The following is a 17,125-nucleotide window of genomic DNA, read 5'->3' on the forward strand; positions in this document are numbered from 1 at the left end:
TAAGTTTTAATACTTTTATTCCTTTATTTTAATAGTACAGAAAAAGTAGGAAGGAAGCAAGAGAATTTCTTTTTAACTTTAGGAACTCTGTCTCATACATGTCACTAAAACGTCTCACTATCTGATGACTGAGATTCATTGACACAATCATTACTGCTTTCATTATCATTGCTAGCTATTATAAATATTTCAGCTTATTTTGACAATTCTGCCTCATAATAATTCTGTTCTTTATTTAAGATGTGTTTGCAGCACTGCTTCAATTATTCATGTGACAGTTTAAAAAAAATTTTTCAATCATTTCTTTTGTTATACTTTGCTGATGTGACATATTTTCTAATGCAACTTGAATTTTTACTTTTGACCAAAACAGTTAAATAAGATGAATTAAGTATGGTACAATGAGAATCTTTTTCAGTTGTGATCATAACTGCTAATATTTTTTTAATTAGAGCTTTGCGTAGTAGAGTTTATTTAATTGCACAAATTCATTCAGTTCAGTTTTTAACACATCTGCTAAGCACAGAATATTTGTTTTTTGTAGCCATTCTAGGAGTCTTTGTTTTCTGCAATTTGAATTTGGCATCTTGGGTAATTTTGTGTCATGATAGTAAGCATTTTTAATTATCAAAATTAACAAATTGGACGGTTTGCTATTAACTTTGAATCAATCATATTTCCCTAGTTCTCAGCATCTATGTTGTTCCAGCAAGCTTTTTGCTTTTACTCTGATTCAAAAATGAAAAGTGCATCTGGAATTATTTCTGCATCAACAGTGCTTTAGTCCTGTATATATAAGTTTTTTTTTGAAGCCATTAATAGAGTCATTCAAAACATTTTAATTGGTTGAGTAAAATGTGACGTGTCAGAAAAATAACTGATCTTCCTTCCCATCTGTAATTGTTAATTCTATTTAAGTAATTTACCTGTTGAATTATAGTCATTTTTTTACCAAACTTTTCCTATCATATTTTCAGTTTTCTTCCATCTTTTCTTTTTCCTGTTTAGCCTCCGGTAATTACTGTTCAGATATTACTTTAGAGGATGATTGAGGATGATATGTATGACTGTAAATGAAGTGTAGTCTTATAGTCTCAGTTTGACCATTTCCTGAGATGTGTGGTTAATTGAAACCCAACAACCAAAGAACACTGGTATCCACGATTTAGTATTCAAATCTGTATAAAAATAACTGACTTTACTAGGATTTGAATGCTGGAACTCTCAACTTCCAAATCAGCTGATTTGGAAAGACGCGTTCACCACTAGACCAACCCGGTGGGTTAATTTTCTTCCATCTAAAATCCATCATATCCCTCATAATTTTTCATAAAGTTTTATGAGTCCAATTTATCAGCATATCTAGGTTTTTTCTTTTTAAAATTACTAATAACTTCCTTAATGTCAGCAGTATTTCATGCCATTTATGAAAATTGTATACAATATTTCTTAATGAACATCTTTGAAAGTTATTAACATATACGTTCTTCATTTTCTTCACAAGATTTACTGCGTAAGCTGAAATTTTCATTCTCAATATCTGATTCTGTTACAACTTTAGGCACCATATGGACAGACATTCACAAAGGTCAACTACACGAGCTTGAATTTTTTAATATAACATATCTGGATTTCCTTTAATTATTTTTTTTTTGTCACTGGTCACTGCAGGACCACATAGAATAGTTAAGAAATTAATTATTATTTTAGCTCTCCAGCAATCCTTCATTCTTTCATTGTGGCGCTTCCTCCATTCTTCCAGCCACTTTAGGTTAGCACATTCTTTCATTTCCTTCTGGATCAATCTGGTCTTGACACCACTACACATATCAAAGATTCTCTTTGTAAGCCTCTTTGAATTCATTCTTTTCAGGTCTCCATAGAATCCCAATCTTTGCTTATGTATTGCTTCTGTGATTCTATCTAACTCCTAATAAATTTCCTCATTCTTCCTTAATTTCCAACCATTGTTAATTTTTCTGGGCCCTAGGATTTTACTTAGTATCAATTTTTTAGTAAGTTCCAGTTTATCTAGTTCCCCTTGGTTCTGCCATGTATAAAACTCCTGGTCAGATTAATATCGTTGTAACTAACATCTTGGTTGTACATAGATTATGCACGTGCAGATGAATTCAGTAATTGATCTAGGATGAGAACATGGGCCTTTCCCCTCCTAAAATTCTACTGTGTTTGAATATTTTCAATGTATACTTAAAACAATCCCTTTCTTATTGGTTCTATGTTAGACCATAGGATTTTAGAATCTTATTGATCATAATGAAGTTTGGTTCCTTCTCCTTTCCACTTGGATGGATAACTTTACTCAAGTACCTAAAATTGCTCATTTTCTTAATTCTTCCGGGCTTTGTCTGTAACAATTTTTGTGCATTCTTCATATTTGTCATATACTCTGTTTTTTCTGTGGAAATTTGTAAGCCTGCCTTTTTGCCCATCTTGTGTAGAACATTTATTTGTTGTTCTGCTGTTTCTATATCTTCTGCCAAGAGGGCAAGATCATTTGCAAAGGACAGACAATCAGTGTTCAGATTCTCCTTCTCATTTCCCAATTTGGCTTATTTCAGGCCTTATCTTGAGCTTTCTTTACCTTAAGCTTTCCTCTCCATTCTCTTATGACTTTTTCCAAGACACTAAAGAGAAAAGGAGACAGTCCATCTGCCTGCCTGACTTCTCACTTGAATTCAAAAGGATGAGATATTTCTGAGATAAATTTAATCTTGGACTTTGTGTCTGTGGGATTCTGCTTGGTAGTTTTATTAGTTTTAAGCCTATCCCACATTCTTTAAGAACAATGTTTACTGGTCAATTGAGTTTCAGTTATTTTATAGTAAATGTTTATTTTTATACATCTGCTTTGACTTTTTAAAATCACTCCTTATCCTACCTAATCTGTGGCTTCATCATGTCTGAGGCATTACAGAAGTAAGTGTAAATAAGAGAGTATTTTAAAAGAAAAAGTGTAAATAACAAGTATTGTAAAATACTATTTATAAAATGCAGGAATGAAAAAACTAACAAAATGAATTCAACAAAGCGGCTGCCTTTTTGTTAACTATACTGTCATGTCATAATACATTATCCAATCATTACGCTTTGATATGTTTATGCATTCCAGTCTTTGATAAGTGTAGTTTTCAATATTTTGAAATACCTAAGCCAATTATGAATTTTTTACTGACCACTGATATGCTTCTAAATCATACATGTCACTGATTTTATTTCTGACTTTTTATTTTTCAGTAGTAATATGTAGTTATGAAATGCAGAACTTTTCTTTGGTTTCATTTTCATTAATAATAAATAAGGATTATTAATAATAAGTAGCTCATTAATAATAAGTAATTATTTTTATCAATTGTACATTAACTTCTGCATTCCTGCAATTAATTTTTGTGAATAATTACAAGCCTATACAATTGAAATGTCTAAATATGTAATTATTCTGTCATAGGCATGTTAAAGTATGGTGAAGGCAGTGTACACGCATCTACACAACCATTACCGGAAATTTGTCGAGATTTACATTGCAGAAGAGACCATTACACATGGACATCCCATCCTGCTCTTGAAGGAACATTCTGCAGTCCTGATAAAGTTAGTTGTTAATTCTTTAGTTGCATAAGAGCAAATTATTTTTTAATGAAATTACATAAATCTAATTTTAAACATGGATGTGAGTATTCTACTCATCTAAATATATTATATAACAAAAATATGTGATCAATTAAGATGGATGAGTTTTTGTTATTTTATATTATAGTGAATTTTTACTAATTCCTTATTTGACAGTGTAATTTTATTCCATATGTGTTAAGAAATAGTGGAGAGTTGATAAAAGATACATGATAGCAACTTAATATACTTTACAAACTAACATCTTGGATGTACACAGATTATGCACGTGCATATGAACTCAGTAATTGATCTAGGATGAGAACGGGTCTAGAATGGGTCTTTCCCCTCCTAAAATTCTACTCTGTTTGAATATTTTTAATGTATACTTAACAAAATATTATTTCTGAAATTTGAAGTTTGTTAACACCAAATGTAAAAGTTAATATTCTGATTTTATAATGATATTATAATTATTTGAATAGTTAACACCAAATGCATGAATGCCTGGTACTGCATATACTTATATACAGTAGTTATTTAATGTATTTGAGGTACTAATATATACCTATCTTGTTTAAAGAGGAATTTTTATAACTTTTTTTATTTTCAAAGAAAAAAATAAGTTGTGGAAGTAGAAGAAGTGTTAGGAGAAGATCAGTTTGGTTCCAGGAAAAGTACAGGGACAAAGGAAGCAATTTTAGCATTCTGATCAATAGTAGAAGAAAGATTAAAGAAAAGCAAACCAACATATTTGGCATTTATAGACCTAGAAAAGGCATTCGATAATGTAAACTGGAATAAAATGTTTAGCATTTTAAAAAAAATTAGGGTTCAAATACAGAGATAGAAAAACAATTGCTAACATTTACAGGAAACAAACAGCAACAGTAATAATTTAAGAACATAAGAAAGAAGCCGTTATAAGAAATGGAGTCCAACAATGATGTTCCCTGTCCCCGTTACTTTTTAATCTTTATATAGAACTAGCAGTTAATGATGTTAAAGAACAATTTAGATCCGGAGTAACAATAAAAGGTGGAAAGATATAGATGCTACGATTTGCTGATGATATAGTAATTCTAGCCGAGAGTAAAAAGGATTTAGAAGAAGCAACGAACGACATGGATAAAGTCCTACGCAAGAAATACCGCATGAAAATAAACAAGAACAAAACGAAAGTAATGAAATGTAGTAAAAATAATGAAGATGGACCACTGAATGTGAAAATAGGAAGAGAAAAGATTATGGTGGTAGAAGAATTTTGTTATTTGGGAAGTAGAATTGCTAAAGATGTATGAAGCAGGAGCGATATAAAATGCCAAATAGTACAGGCAAAATGAGCTTTCAGTCAGAAATATAATTTGCCTACATCAAAAATTAATTTAAATGTAGGAAAGTATTTTTGAAAGTATATGTTTGAAGCATAGCTTTACACGGAAGTGAAACTTGGACGATCGGAGTACCTGTGAAGAAAAGATTAGAAGCTTTTGAAATGTGGTGTTATAGGAGAATGTTAAAAATCTGATGGGTGGATAAGGTGACAAATGAAGAGGTGTTGCGGCAAATAGATGACGAAAGAAGCATTTGCTAAAACATAGCTAAAAGAAGAGACAGACTTATAAGCCACATATTAAATTAAGGCATCCTAGAATAGTCGCTTTGATATTGGAGGGACAGATAGATGGAAAAAATTTTGCAGGCAGGCAACGTTTGGAATATGTAAAACAAATTGTTAGGGATGTAGGATGTAGGGTGTATACCAAAATGAAATGATTGGTACTAGATAAGGAATCTTGGAAAGTTGCATCAAAAACCAGTCAAATGACTGAACTCAAAATAAAAATAAATAAATTGTAATTTTTTTAGACTTCTTATAGCCTAATTACATAAAGGTCATGAACAGCTATGATTACACTGCCAGTCTATTATAGAGATGGAAATAAAAAAGTATAAGTGTTAAAAATAATAACAAAAATTAATTTTGTGTATTTAGATTGTGCTTAGGACTAAATATATGCTGCTTCTGTTTGGAATGATTGTATTGTTTGGAAGGCAACATTATGGTCAATCTGGTTGATGTTCGGATCAGTAACAGTACTTGTCTAGCATAGTCAATATCTGTAATTTTATTAATGGATTCAACAACTCTGTTTTTAAATTTTTGGCTGAGCCTTTTATACTCCAATAAAATCACATCAGTTGCCTAATCTTTGAACTTGCCCAACACTTTTGTTTACAGACAAACAGTTGGGATGTTTTTATGGAGAGTCTGCATCCAGTTAAACCAGGACCAAGTGAATTTTATAACCAGTGGCTTGTTTTCATAACTGAAGAACCTGGCTGTACATTTAAATGCATCCTTTGCTAAGTTATATATTAACTTTACTAAACTGTACACCATACACTGTGAAAAGTGTCTATAAACTTTATAAATTTTTGCTGATGAGTTTTTTCATTTAATTTAGGTATCACTTTTAAATGTTTATGCTCATAGTCCAACTCCCTCTGATGTATGTCATAGACAGTCAAATTATATACCAATAATGAAATCCAACTCTTTCTTGTTTTAGGTTAAGCTGCTAAATAATGCTACTCTGTACTTACAAGTAAAATTGGAGAAATTCTAAGTTCTCCGGATAGCAATCAAATGAAGTATTTCACATTTGGAGGCATTAGCTAATCATTAACTAGTATTTTAATCTTTTTGTTTACTATGTCTTTAATTTTTTCTGCGACTAGTACCTTGCCTACTGTATTAGTTACTTTATAACATGATGAGGATCTTGGTAAACAGAGGTATTTCTAGTTGACACGTTTAATTTCATCAACTGACTTGTGACAAACAAAGTACATACATAGGCTATGAATTCATGACAGCATGTGTAAAGATTGCAATTAAATCAGGATTGTATGATACAGAATTTAACATAGTCTCAAAATCAGCATACACTACTACAGGAATGGTATCCATGTTTTGATAATTTATAAACATCAACAGAATAAATCAATCTTTGTAAGATTGTTATTTTTATATAAGCAGGTTTGTTGCAGTGGTGCAAGTGGGCTTTCATGTCCTTGTGTAGTTTATGATCTTAGTTGTGATAGAAAGTAAAACAATGTTTACATACTACAATTATATTAAGATGTTTAGTTAACTGAGCTGACTAGGCGTGAGATATTTACATATATTATTAATGATTGATTTTATCATTTTTATGTGCAGAAGATCAAAGTGATCAGTTTTCCCACATTGTACACTTTTAATGGTTTAATTTCATGATTTCTCTTCTATAGTACATACATATTTTTAGAGGCATTGTTAACTCTTTCAAATTTTAGAATATGAACAACATTTATAGCGAACTGTTACATGCAGAATCATATTTATTAAATAAAACATTGCATTTTTTATCTGAATATTCAGAATGGCACCTGTCACATATTTACAAAAAATACTTCATGTAAAACAGTAATTGGCATTGTTCATACACTGTTCACAACATATTTTGTTTATAGTTTGGGCAGACCCACTTAAGTCAAGCCACAGAAAGTTTTGTTAATGCTGACAAAGAGAAAGAAGTTTCCTTCTGTAGAAAGAAGTTTCCAACTGATTCCTTTAAGTATAAACCCAATCTCTTCATTTATTACATTATCAAAACCTTTGTCAAGTGCTCTGTCAAACTTTATTCTATTAGATCACGTGCTCAAATTGGAAATATGCATTTCTTTTTTTGTATGCTGCATTGCCATCAGCTACTTTACAACATCTTTCATGTGTACATTCCAAGAACAGTTAAAACTTAGATGATTGAAATAAAACAAAGTTTTACATTGATTTTTTGTTTTAAACACTATAGAAATAAGTATGAATCCTTTATTGCATTTACTTTATTGTTGTAGAAATACATTATAAGGTTACACTTTGATCCCCATTGGGGAAGAGACCCGACTGGAATGGAGAGGGCTACACTACTCTCTCCAGTCCTAGCCTTGATGGGCTTTACCAAGGTCATCTTTTAGACCCTCTAAACTTGATAACACGACACTGTCATCAATTTGGCTTCTGACAGGATTCCACCGATGCAATTGCCTCAGCAGACATTTTCATCAGGATATTTATACGACCTGCTACTATTGCTTTCATGTGGCTTCTTCCAACCACAGTTACCTAACATAACTTATTACCTTGACTATCAAATTAACCAATTCGTGGAAGTGTGATCTCTGCACCTTCCTCTAAGATGGAATATTTCACTCAAAAACTCCACCTATATCTCGCCATATACATGGCGCATATCATCAGTGGACCTACACTCCAGACACAAGTTATATCATTTCAGTTGCAAAGAGTTCATTCCTATATTGTGATTGAATGTGAATGGTGTCACTGTTTACACTTGAAGATAAAACGTGACTTTTGTTTCACATTGTTTGCGGTCATTTTTGTTAGTAGGGCAGAGTAAAATTTAGCAATAATATTGTATAAACATAAACATACAGTTATAACCAATGAAAAAAATTGGAAGCTGTAAGAAGGGAAGAAGGGTTTAAAATTGTGATATTTTGCATAATACAGCAGAAATTTCAGTGTCTGAATTTCCACAGTTTCTGACTGGATTAAATGTAAAGACAAAATCAAACAGCATAATGTTAAAAACTGTCAGAAAATTAAAAAATAAATGAATCTGTCTTTTTGTGGTTCATGCAGAACAGGAAAAACTGAATTCTGATATCTGACATTATGATTCAAACAATTATTAAACTATAAACAACAATTTTAGAATACCTTTTTCCAGCAAACAGGGACATAGCCAGCTAGCAGCATATCCTATTATAAATTCTAGTCAAAGTACCAATAAAAATTCCAACAGAACGGACAAGGGCTCTATCATGATTCCACAGAATCCTCGGTCTTTATTCCTACCAGAACTACAAATTACGTGATGTACCTCTGTCTCTGTAATTTCCACACATAATACATCAGAGTGAAAAGCAGCAACTTCCTCTTGGACAGATTATACGAGGTTTCATTAGACACATCATTCAGCAATAAATCATTCAATAGAATATTTAAGATCTCAACTTTATAAGAAACAACACCCTACTGGGTCGAGAAAGCCAATAAAAGAATATTTTTCCTATGTTTATGTCCTAGGATTCTATATACAACACTCCAAGGATCTTTATTTCCTTGTTCTCAAACAAAAGAATGCCATGAATCCCTTTTTGAAGTCCTGACCAAGTGAAAATACTTGGACATCTGCCTTCGATAGTCATATACCAAAACCACTCGTTGTTCAGCATAACTCTCCTGCTGAGCAGCTCTTCTGAGACTATTCACAGACTGTTTCAACAAAGACAACTGTCTAGTCCATCAAGGGGAAATTTTCGCTCAACCTGAACTACGAGGAATTGAATTCTCATGTCATTGATGAAAGCCAGAGAAAATCTTTCTGCCCAGTTTTCCAACTGAATATCATCCAGAATTCAGTCTAAGACACAGAGTCTAACACATATAATATTAACAAATTCAAGCCAGTCCACCTTCCTGTGTAGGAATCGCCCCTGATTAACAGGGACTTTGCATCTATATGCATCTTGCAACTTCTTAATCAACTCAAAAATAATTAATCAATGATCACTAAAACAATCATCAACAACATACTGTGCATCAGTCCTGCCATGAATATTCCTACCAACAATAATGTCAATATTCATTCCAGCAAACAACCTCCTTCCATCTATCACTCCAGTTGATGTTGATAATTCATCGAAAACATTAAAGACCTCTAATTCATACTGTATAACAAAGCCTTCAACTAATTCACCACTATCATTGTGACTCCACTATGTCAAAGAAGCAATTTAGCATTTACAACAGCACCTAGCACTATAGGACAGCTACCAACAAGACCAAGAATTCTATCCCGCTTATCTAAATATTCCTCAGTGGGATCTCTATTGAAAATACAAACTAATAACACAGAAATCAAGATCATCAATAACAAGTTTAACAGCAATATAATGAGTATCAGAAACTTGCCTCGAAAAGACAGAGTCCAATGTCCTCCTACACAGATCTGCATACATACTGTTACTTCCAGTATAAAATGTTTGCCAACCAATAAAACCTGATCGCCCTGTACAATTTATGGATGTTGTAGAAAAATTGTGTAGAGGAACCTCCTTTTAACAATTTCACCTTACTCAATCTGAACAATTTAAGAACCTTGAGAATTTATCTGTCCAAACTTAACCATCCAATGACTTAAAATACATCTTGACAGTTGTTAAATAACAACCACAGTAATTACTGTCGACTGACTTCTTGCAATCCTTGCACAACTTTCTGCATATTTACACAAGTAGGAGCCTCAGACATTTTAGGGCACTGTTCACATTTGTGAACCCCATCACCATTACAAGCATAGAGTGAAGCATATTGACAGAATTTAGCTCTATGACCAAATCTATACTTAAAACATCTCTGAACATCAATGTACTCCTTGACTGTTCAAGAAGAGGATACCACAAACTACCTACCCTCAGAAAAAATTTGTTAAACAGAGCAGACCCAACTTCTACTATTATATCTTACTACTATTATAATATTATATAACTACTAGATACTATTATATTACTACTAGATACTAACTATTAGATACTATTATATCTTTGGACATCACATCTACCAGTTTTGAACAAAAACTTACCATCACCTGAATATCGTCTCATCCAAGTTGGTGTTTTGCTCCCATATGAGAGACATAACCTCCTCAGACACAGACGATGTACATTATAGTCAATGACTCGAGGCCTCCTTTTACATTTCTGATCCACCTTGACCTCCATCATTTTACTAACAACAGATTCTGAAATGACTTTAACTGTCTCTTTGTCATCTGTCATCTGCTGTGACAACCAGACCTTTCCTAATGTCCTTTATGTTCCTAGTTTTTAAATTTGATTTCTTGTCCCGAAATTCCTCTCTAATTTCTTTCATTTTTTTTGCGGAGACCTCCTTCCTGTTTTGGAAGATGACTTCTGGCTGCTTGCAAGCTAAGCTAGCCTTCCACTTGCCTTTAAGAACCTCGGCATAGTGTTTCCACTCTGCCCTAATAGGCACATGCACTGGTACCAGGACGGAAACTGCCTCCATACTTGGCAAATGCATTTGCCAAAACAAAGAACATTATGCTTCAGGTTCACTTGTCTGCAACTGTTGCAAAGGCGCTTCGAGGACCTTTAAGAAACCCCAATGATATCTTACTTGCTGTCCAAGCAATTATGAAAACACTGATTATAGCCCCCCACTCTGAAAAGAGCGCAAACAGGACTAAGGTGAGCCCTACCTGGGTGAACCCTTGCTTGTTACAGGGTACTTATACCAGCAGCCATTGCCACTTCTTCGCCCATACCTTGTAGAAAAAAAACTCGATCGCTTTATAAGGCCCTTTGAGGCAGATGCACATCTAAATCAAACACCAGATACCAAGAAGGACCTTAGTGGAAACAGAAAAATGATGAGCGTTCTTCATTTTTGATACAGTTGCTGTTAAAGCCCACAGTTAATAAGGCGAGATGTTATTGTTAAATACTTTTCTCTTATGATGTAAACTTCTTTTTCTAAAAAAAACTTCTATTTCTGTGATACTAATCAAATAGATGTTCCCACTAAAAAAATTGGTATTGGTTGGTATCTTTTTTGTCCATATAACATTGGTCTTCTGTATGTAGCTGATATATTCTATGTAAAGCTAAACTTAATGGATCCTTTTTATAATAGAATCCTGCAACAAAAACGTTTAACATGATCAGTGATATTTAGAAACAAAATGACATCTGACATATCAATTGTTAGTTTCTTGTATTATTAAATTTTCATTATTACATTATGGGAGCCTAATGCTGAAGTTGGAGCGTACTATTATAGTAACACATTCTATTAAAAAAAAGAATTTAAAAAAAATTGCTCTCATCAATTTTTTTCTTATTACTATTGTATATTTTTTTAATTGCAGTGGTGTAGAAGTGGAAGGTGCGTAGTTAGAGGTCTTTCTGCATTACAAGCATTAGATCAGCCAGTTGATGGAGGGTGGAGTGGATGGGGACATTTCTCTGACTGTGCATCTGGTTGTTTACATGGTGAAGGAGGATCTTTATCTGCTGGAAGTACTGGAGTAATGTTTGCATCACGACAATGCAACAATCCAAGGTGTATATATTACTTTACCAAAGTGAATGAGTCATATCATTAATTGCAATTTCAATCAATTTTGTGTTGGTTAACTTAAATTTACCTATAATTCATAGTATTTATGAAATATTAAAAATAATTATGGCATTATGTTGTTTGAATTATATGCTTAAATGGCTATTCTGTTTAAAATAATACTCTAACTAAATGTAATTTTTATTTGTTATATTTGACTAATCCTCCTTTTAACAAATATTCATGCCTCATCAGTGGTCTTTCCGATCTACATTGCCCACCTAAGTTTATATGTTTCTAGTTTTCTTTTTTAATAATCTCAGTAAAAATGAAGGAAAAAGCAAAAATTCAGTCAATCTTGTTATAAAAATTGATTTATTACTGTTTTTCAAACTGAATAGTAAATAAATGTGTGCAGTATGTATAGACTTCCGCCCAAAAATTTACCTAATTAGTTTGTACAGTTTTGTTCCTAATTGAGGTCATATAAAACCAATTATTGTACAAACTGCATGAGTTCCTTTTCCAGTATATATATTTTTTTTGTAAAATTAAATTGCCATAAATGTCTCTTGACACCAGTAGGTTTAAAAAGAGTAGGTTTAAACTTCATCAAAATGCTATTGATTTTGTAGAAGTAATGTTCTAACATTACTTTGATTTTTCTGCCGCTCATTAATTAATTCATACATTTTAAGTAACTTTTCTTCAAGGTTTGTTGTTGCCACTGTTGATCTCAGTAGATTTTATATACGAATTTCACAGTTTTATTCCTGCACTCAGACAATTTTGAAAGAATCTGAAAATAGACAGAATTAAAAACAGTACCACTAAAGGAGAAGTTTTAACAGATTACCTTTAAACATTCCAGTGGAATTGTATTTGACTAAAATTAAAAGTGTTGTTTGAAAAAATACATTTTTAGTATATTTATAACTTTTTAGAACAAGTATTTATTTTTTTGGAACAAATATGAAATATGATTAGTACTTGCAAAGTAACATTCTGCATTTCATGAAAATATTAAGACAAACTTTTTGCTTAATTGATTAAATGAAAATCTTGTCACATTCTTTTTTACAAATGCAGGCCTCTAGCAATCCTCCATACATTATTAATTGCATACATCCAAATCAGAGGTTCATAATTGGGAAACTGTCTGCTAATGTATTTATAAAACTGTTAGTTATCTCTACTTGCTACTTATAACAAATGTTCATATATTGAGATTTACAGAAATAACACTTACTTACTTACTAGCCAATGCCCACTCATGGCTGTTGAGCCATTTTGTGACATGCTGATCACTATAGGTGTGCTTCTGTGTAAATGGGACCTTCATCACCCCTTTGCGAGTGGTCCAGAGCATTGCAGGAACCCAGATTGTCTGCATCTGTAGTTTTCTGGCTGCAGAGTTAGCATGCTGGAGAAGTCAGAACCTATATGCGATGTAGGTGCTAGGCCAGATAGTCATGTCCAGTTTTTAATCTAAATGCAGCAACACTGATTGCTCAAAGGAGTCTATAGCTTATAGGACCATGTATGACAAAGCTCTCCCACTTCTTGCCTCCCGCTGATCCTTTGCGGTTTTTGCCAATTCATTTATTGACTGCCGAGTTTATTTGCGCTTTGGCTGAGTCAAGAGGAATGTTGGACAGCTGAGGCAGAGAGGTTCCCAGCTTTGTCAATTTGTCAGCCATTTCATTACCATATATGTTAACATGGTTGGGAACTCATTGGAATTTCAACTGCCATCCTTGACATCCCAGTTTGTTTGCGATGGCTGCTTGCGAATCGACAAAGAAAACTGCCTTCTGTATAGAAAGGATTTCAAGTTGGGTGGCGGCTGCTTGAATCACAGCAATCTCTCCCTCATAATTGCTCTGTGGAGTGCCAACTTCAAGATGCCCCTGAAAGCAGCAGCCGTAGTACGCAGCTCCTGTTCCCAGTTTTGATAATCCATCTGTTTAAATGTGTAACCATTCCTGTTCCGAATAATCATAAATGGTTTGGAGCGCCACCTGTTTTAATTCCGCCTAGGTGTGTTTTGGCAGTTGATGATGTTTTAAGTTATAAATAAACAGTTTTAATTACACTAGTCAATACAAAATTTATATATAACATGTTACACAACTTTTCTCACTGTAATTTTGGTGTTGATTTCAAATAGCTGTTGAAATTGTGTTACCAAGTAGAGGTTTTATGTAAATTGTAAATTTATAAATCATAGATTTTTTTTATAATAAAGTTATTTTGATCAACCACTGACTACAATTAAGAATAGCTTCTGTATCTTTACTGTTAAACTATAGTCATGCACGCTTAATAAAGAAAAAAAAAATAAATAAATACACTGTGTCATGAGAAACAGACACATACAAACATGTCTGCATGGTGACTTCACACAGACATCTGTTGTTACCTATTACAGATTTTAAAATCTTATTGTCTAGCTTCACTTGTCTATAGTGTGTGTTGTGTTTCACAGAGTTGTTAGTGTTTTGCGATGTTTTCATTGATTCTTTAAAATATAAAAGTGATTTTTCTCGTTTTTATTTGCTACAACATGGCTTCTGCAAAAGTTCATGGATTTCAAATCATTCAGACAGTTTTTGTATGTGTGTGGTAAATTTACAGCTAAATCTCAAAGAAAGACTATCTCTGAATTGAAAAAAAACAGCTTTTAAATTTTATTTAGATTGTGCACACAGGAATCAAGATAAAATCTGGGTGCCTCATGTTATTTGTATATCGTGCTCAATAATTCTAACTGAATGGTTGAAGGAGAAACGATGAGCCATCCCATTTACTTTACCGATGTTTTGGCGTTAACATAAGGACCCCTTCACCAATTGCTACTTTTATATGACAAATATATTTGGATTTTCATTCAAAAATAGAAATTTCATAAAATAATGCAGGTGTATCCTCAGCTCTAATGCCAGTACCACACAGAGAGGAGTTACCTATACCTGTAACACCATCTAATCTGACACTGCTAGAAGAACAATCTGAAAATGAAGCAAATGATGTAGAGGATGTTGAAAAATTTCTTCCTGTATCTGATGAGAAATCTCCTCATTTAATTCAACAACATGAACTTAATTATTTAGGTCGCAATTTAATGTTATCAAAGCAGCAAGCTGAATGTCCGAGGTCGACTGCAGCAGTGGAATCTTTTAGCAGAAAAAACAAAAGTTTAGAACATGAAATAAAATTCTTTCAATTTATTTTACTATGAAAACGTCATTGTACATTTGTACTGATATCGATGGCCTGATGAAAGAGCTTGAAATTCAGCATATTCCTGAAGAATGGCATCTTTTTATTCACTCTTTTAAAATTATCATGAAAGCAGTTTTATTGCATAATGGTAATAAACAACCATCCATTCCATTAGCTCATGCATTCGGTATGAAAGAAACTTATGAAACTATGGCATCAATATTAGAAGCAATAAAATACAAAGAGCATATGTGGCAAGTTTGCAGTGATACTGAAGTTATTGCAAACTTCTTGGTTTACAAGGTGGGTTTCCAAAATATTATTGTTTTTTCTTTGTCTTTGGGATATTAATGATACAAAAAGTCATCACCAAGTAAAGAACTGGCCATTGCGGCAGAACTTTGTGGTTGGTGAAAAAAATGTAAAGTATTTATCATTAATTAAAAGTTGTAAAATCATACTGCTGCCACTTCACATAGAACTTGAACTCAAGAAATATTTTGTAAAGGCACTAGACAAAGATGGATTTTTAATCATTTAAAAATAAGTTTTACTAAACTGAGTGATGTTAAGCTCAAGGAAGGTATTTTTATCGGTCTGCAAATCAAAAACTGCTTAAGGACTCAAATTTTTTACAAAAAACTAAGCAAATGTGAACTAACTGTAGCGAAGTCCTTCAAAGACGTTTTTGGTGGTTTTTTAGGCAACAGAAAAGATGAAAACTATGTTTTTTTGTTTTGTTAATAAGCTGTTAAAAAGCTACAATTGTTTAGGGTGTAGGATGTCATTAAAAATTTATTTCCTACACTCCCACCTAGACTTTTTTTTCTTGAAAATATGGGCTCTGTTAGTGATGAGCAAGAAGAGTATTTCCATCAGGATATTCTGATCATGGAGCATCGGTACCAAGGAAGATGGTATCCTGGAATGATTGTGAGTATTGTTGAATTTTTTTTAGAGAAACTGATCAAACATCGTACAAGCGAAAAATTTGTCAACATATTTTAAAAATTAAAGCTAAGATAATTCCAAAGTTTAAAACTTTTAAAAATTGTTATTTTAAAATTGTATTAATGTATTTGTTTGAAAAAATAAAAAATTTAGTTGATTTAAAAAAATGTTAAATGAACACACATAATTAATAATTAATAAATTAATAAAATTATGAATACACATAAGTAATAATTTTCCTTTTAAATATTGATTTCAGTAATTATGGATTTATTGGTAAATAAATTGTATGTATCAAAAAAACGTGACATATTGCACAAATTCTGATAACATTTTTGAATTCAGCAAATTATTTAGAATCACCATATATGATTCCAGAAACACAAATTTTTTTTTTGTTGACTAGTGTTACTCATATGTATCATTTTAATATCTTATATTCAATGCAATTAATGATGTGTAGTTTAATTCAAGGATAGATAAAGATTAGTTGAGTGTCCATAATCATTTTTTATTTTATTAGCCTCTACCTTAAGTAAAAATATATCATTACAGTTGTAGGTTGAACGCTGATAAACTGCAAGTAAGAGCTCTGATTCATAATTATTGAAACAGAAAATTTTCTATTCTTATCTCATTATTCACATTACTAATTAATTATTATATATAAAAAGCACAGCAATCATTAGATTACATTCAGTGTAGAGGTATTCATTACACTATCAGTAGAGGAATTCAGTGATTTTTGAAAAATGTTTTGAAAATAAGTTGTGAATATAAATTATATAAATGTTGACATACATCTATAAAAAAATAATGTAGACTCTTTATCATTTAGTGAATAAAGGATAACACTTTTTTTACATCCCAATTCACATTGAAAATTCATCCCAATTCATTAAAAATACATTTTAAATTAATAGTTTGCCAATTTGTTTGAAGTTTCCCTTTTTTATCATAGGATTTAAAGCTCTTTTTAAAAAGGCATATATTTCTACTGGATCCCAGATAAACCAGATATCTGTTTTAAATATATATTAATTAGTTATAGGTTTCAGTAGAATTAGAGAGTGATAAATATTTAATTAATGAAAACTGTCCTTC

At 32.1% G+C, this 17,125-nt stretch overlaps 1 protein-coding gene across 4 annotated transcripts in view; it reads left to right on the plus strand.

Moving 5' to 3' along the window:
- The window catches only part of LOC142321503 (A disintegrin and metalloproteinase with thrombospondin motifs adt-2-like), a 181,510-nt gene that overhangs the window by 134,530 nt on the left and 29,855 nt on the right, over window positions 1–17,125 (plus strand). For all 4 annotated transcript variants that reach the window (XM_075359638.1, XM_075359636.1, XM_075359635.1 and 1 more), the window contains exons 9-10: window positions 3,470–3,612; window positions 11,655–11,848. In XM_075359638.1, coding sequence (XP_075215753.1) covers window positions 3,470–3,612; window positions 11,655–11,848 — 337 coding nt within the window. The remainder of the gene's footprint in view (window positions 1–3,469; window positions 3,613–11,654; window positions 11,849–17,125) is intronic.

This window comes from Lycorma delicatula, chromosome 3, assembly GCF_047948215.1.
Source record: "Lycorma delicatula isolate Av1 chromosome 3, ASM4794821v1, whole genome shotgun sequence".
Taxonomy (NCBI): Eukaryota; Metazoa; Arthropoda; class Insecta; order Hemiptera; family Fulgoridae; genus Lycorma; species Lycorma delicatula.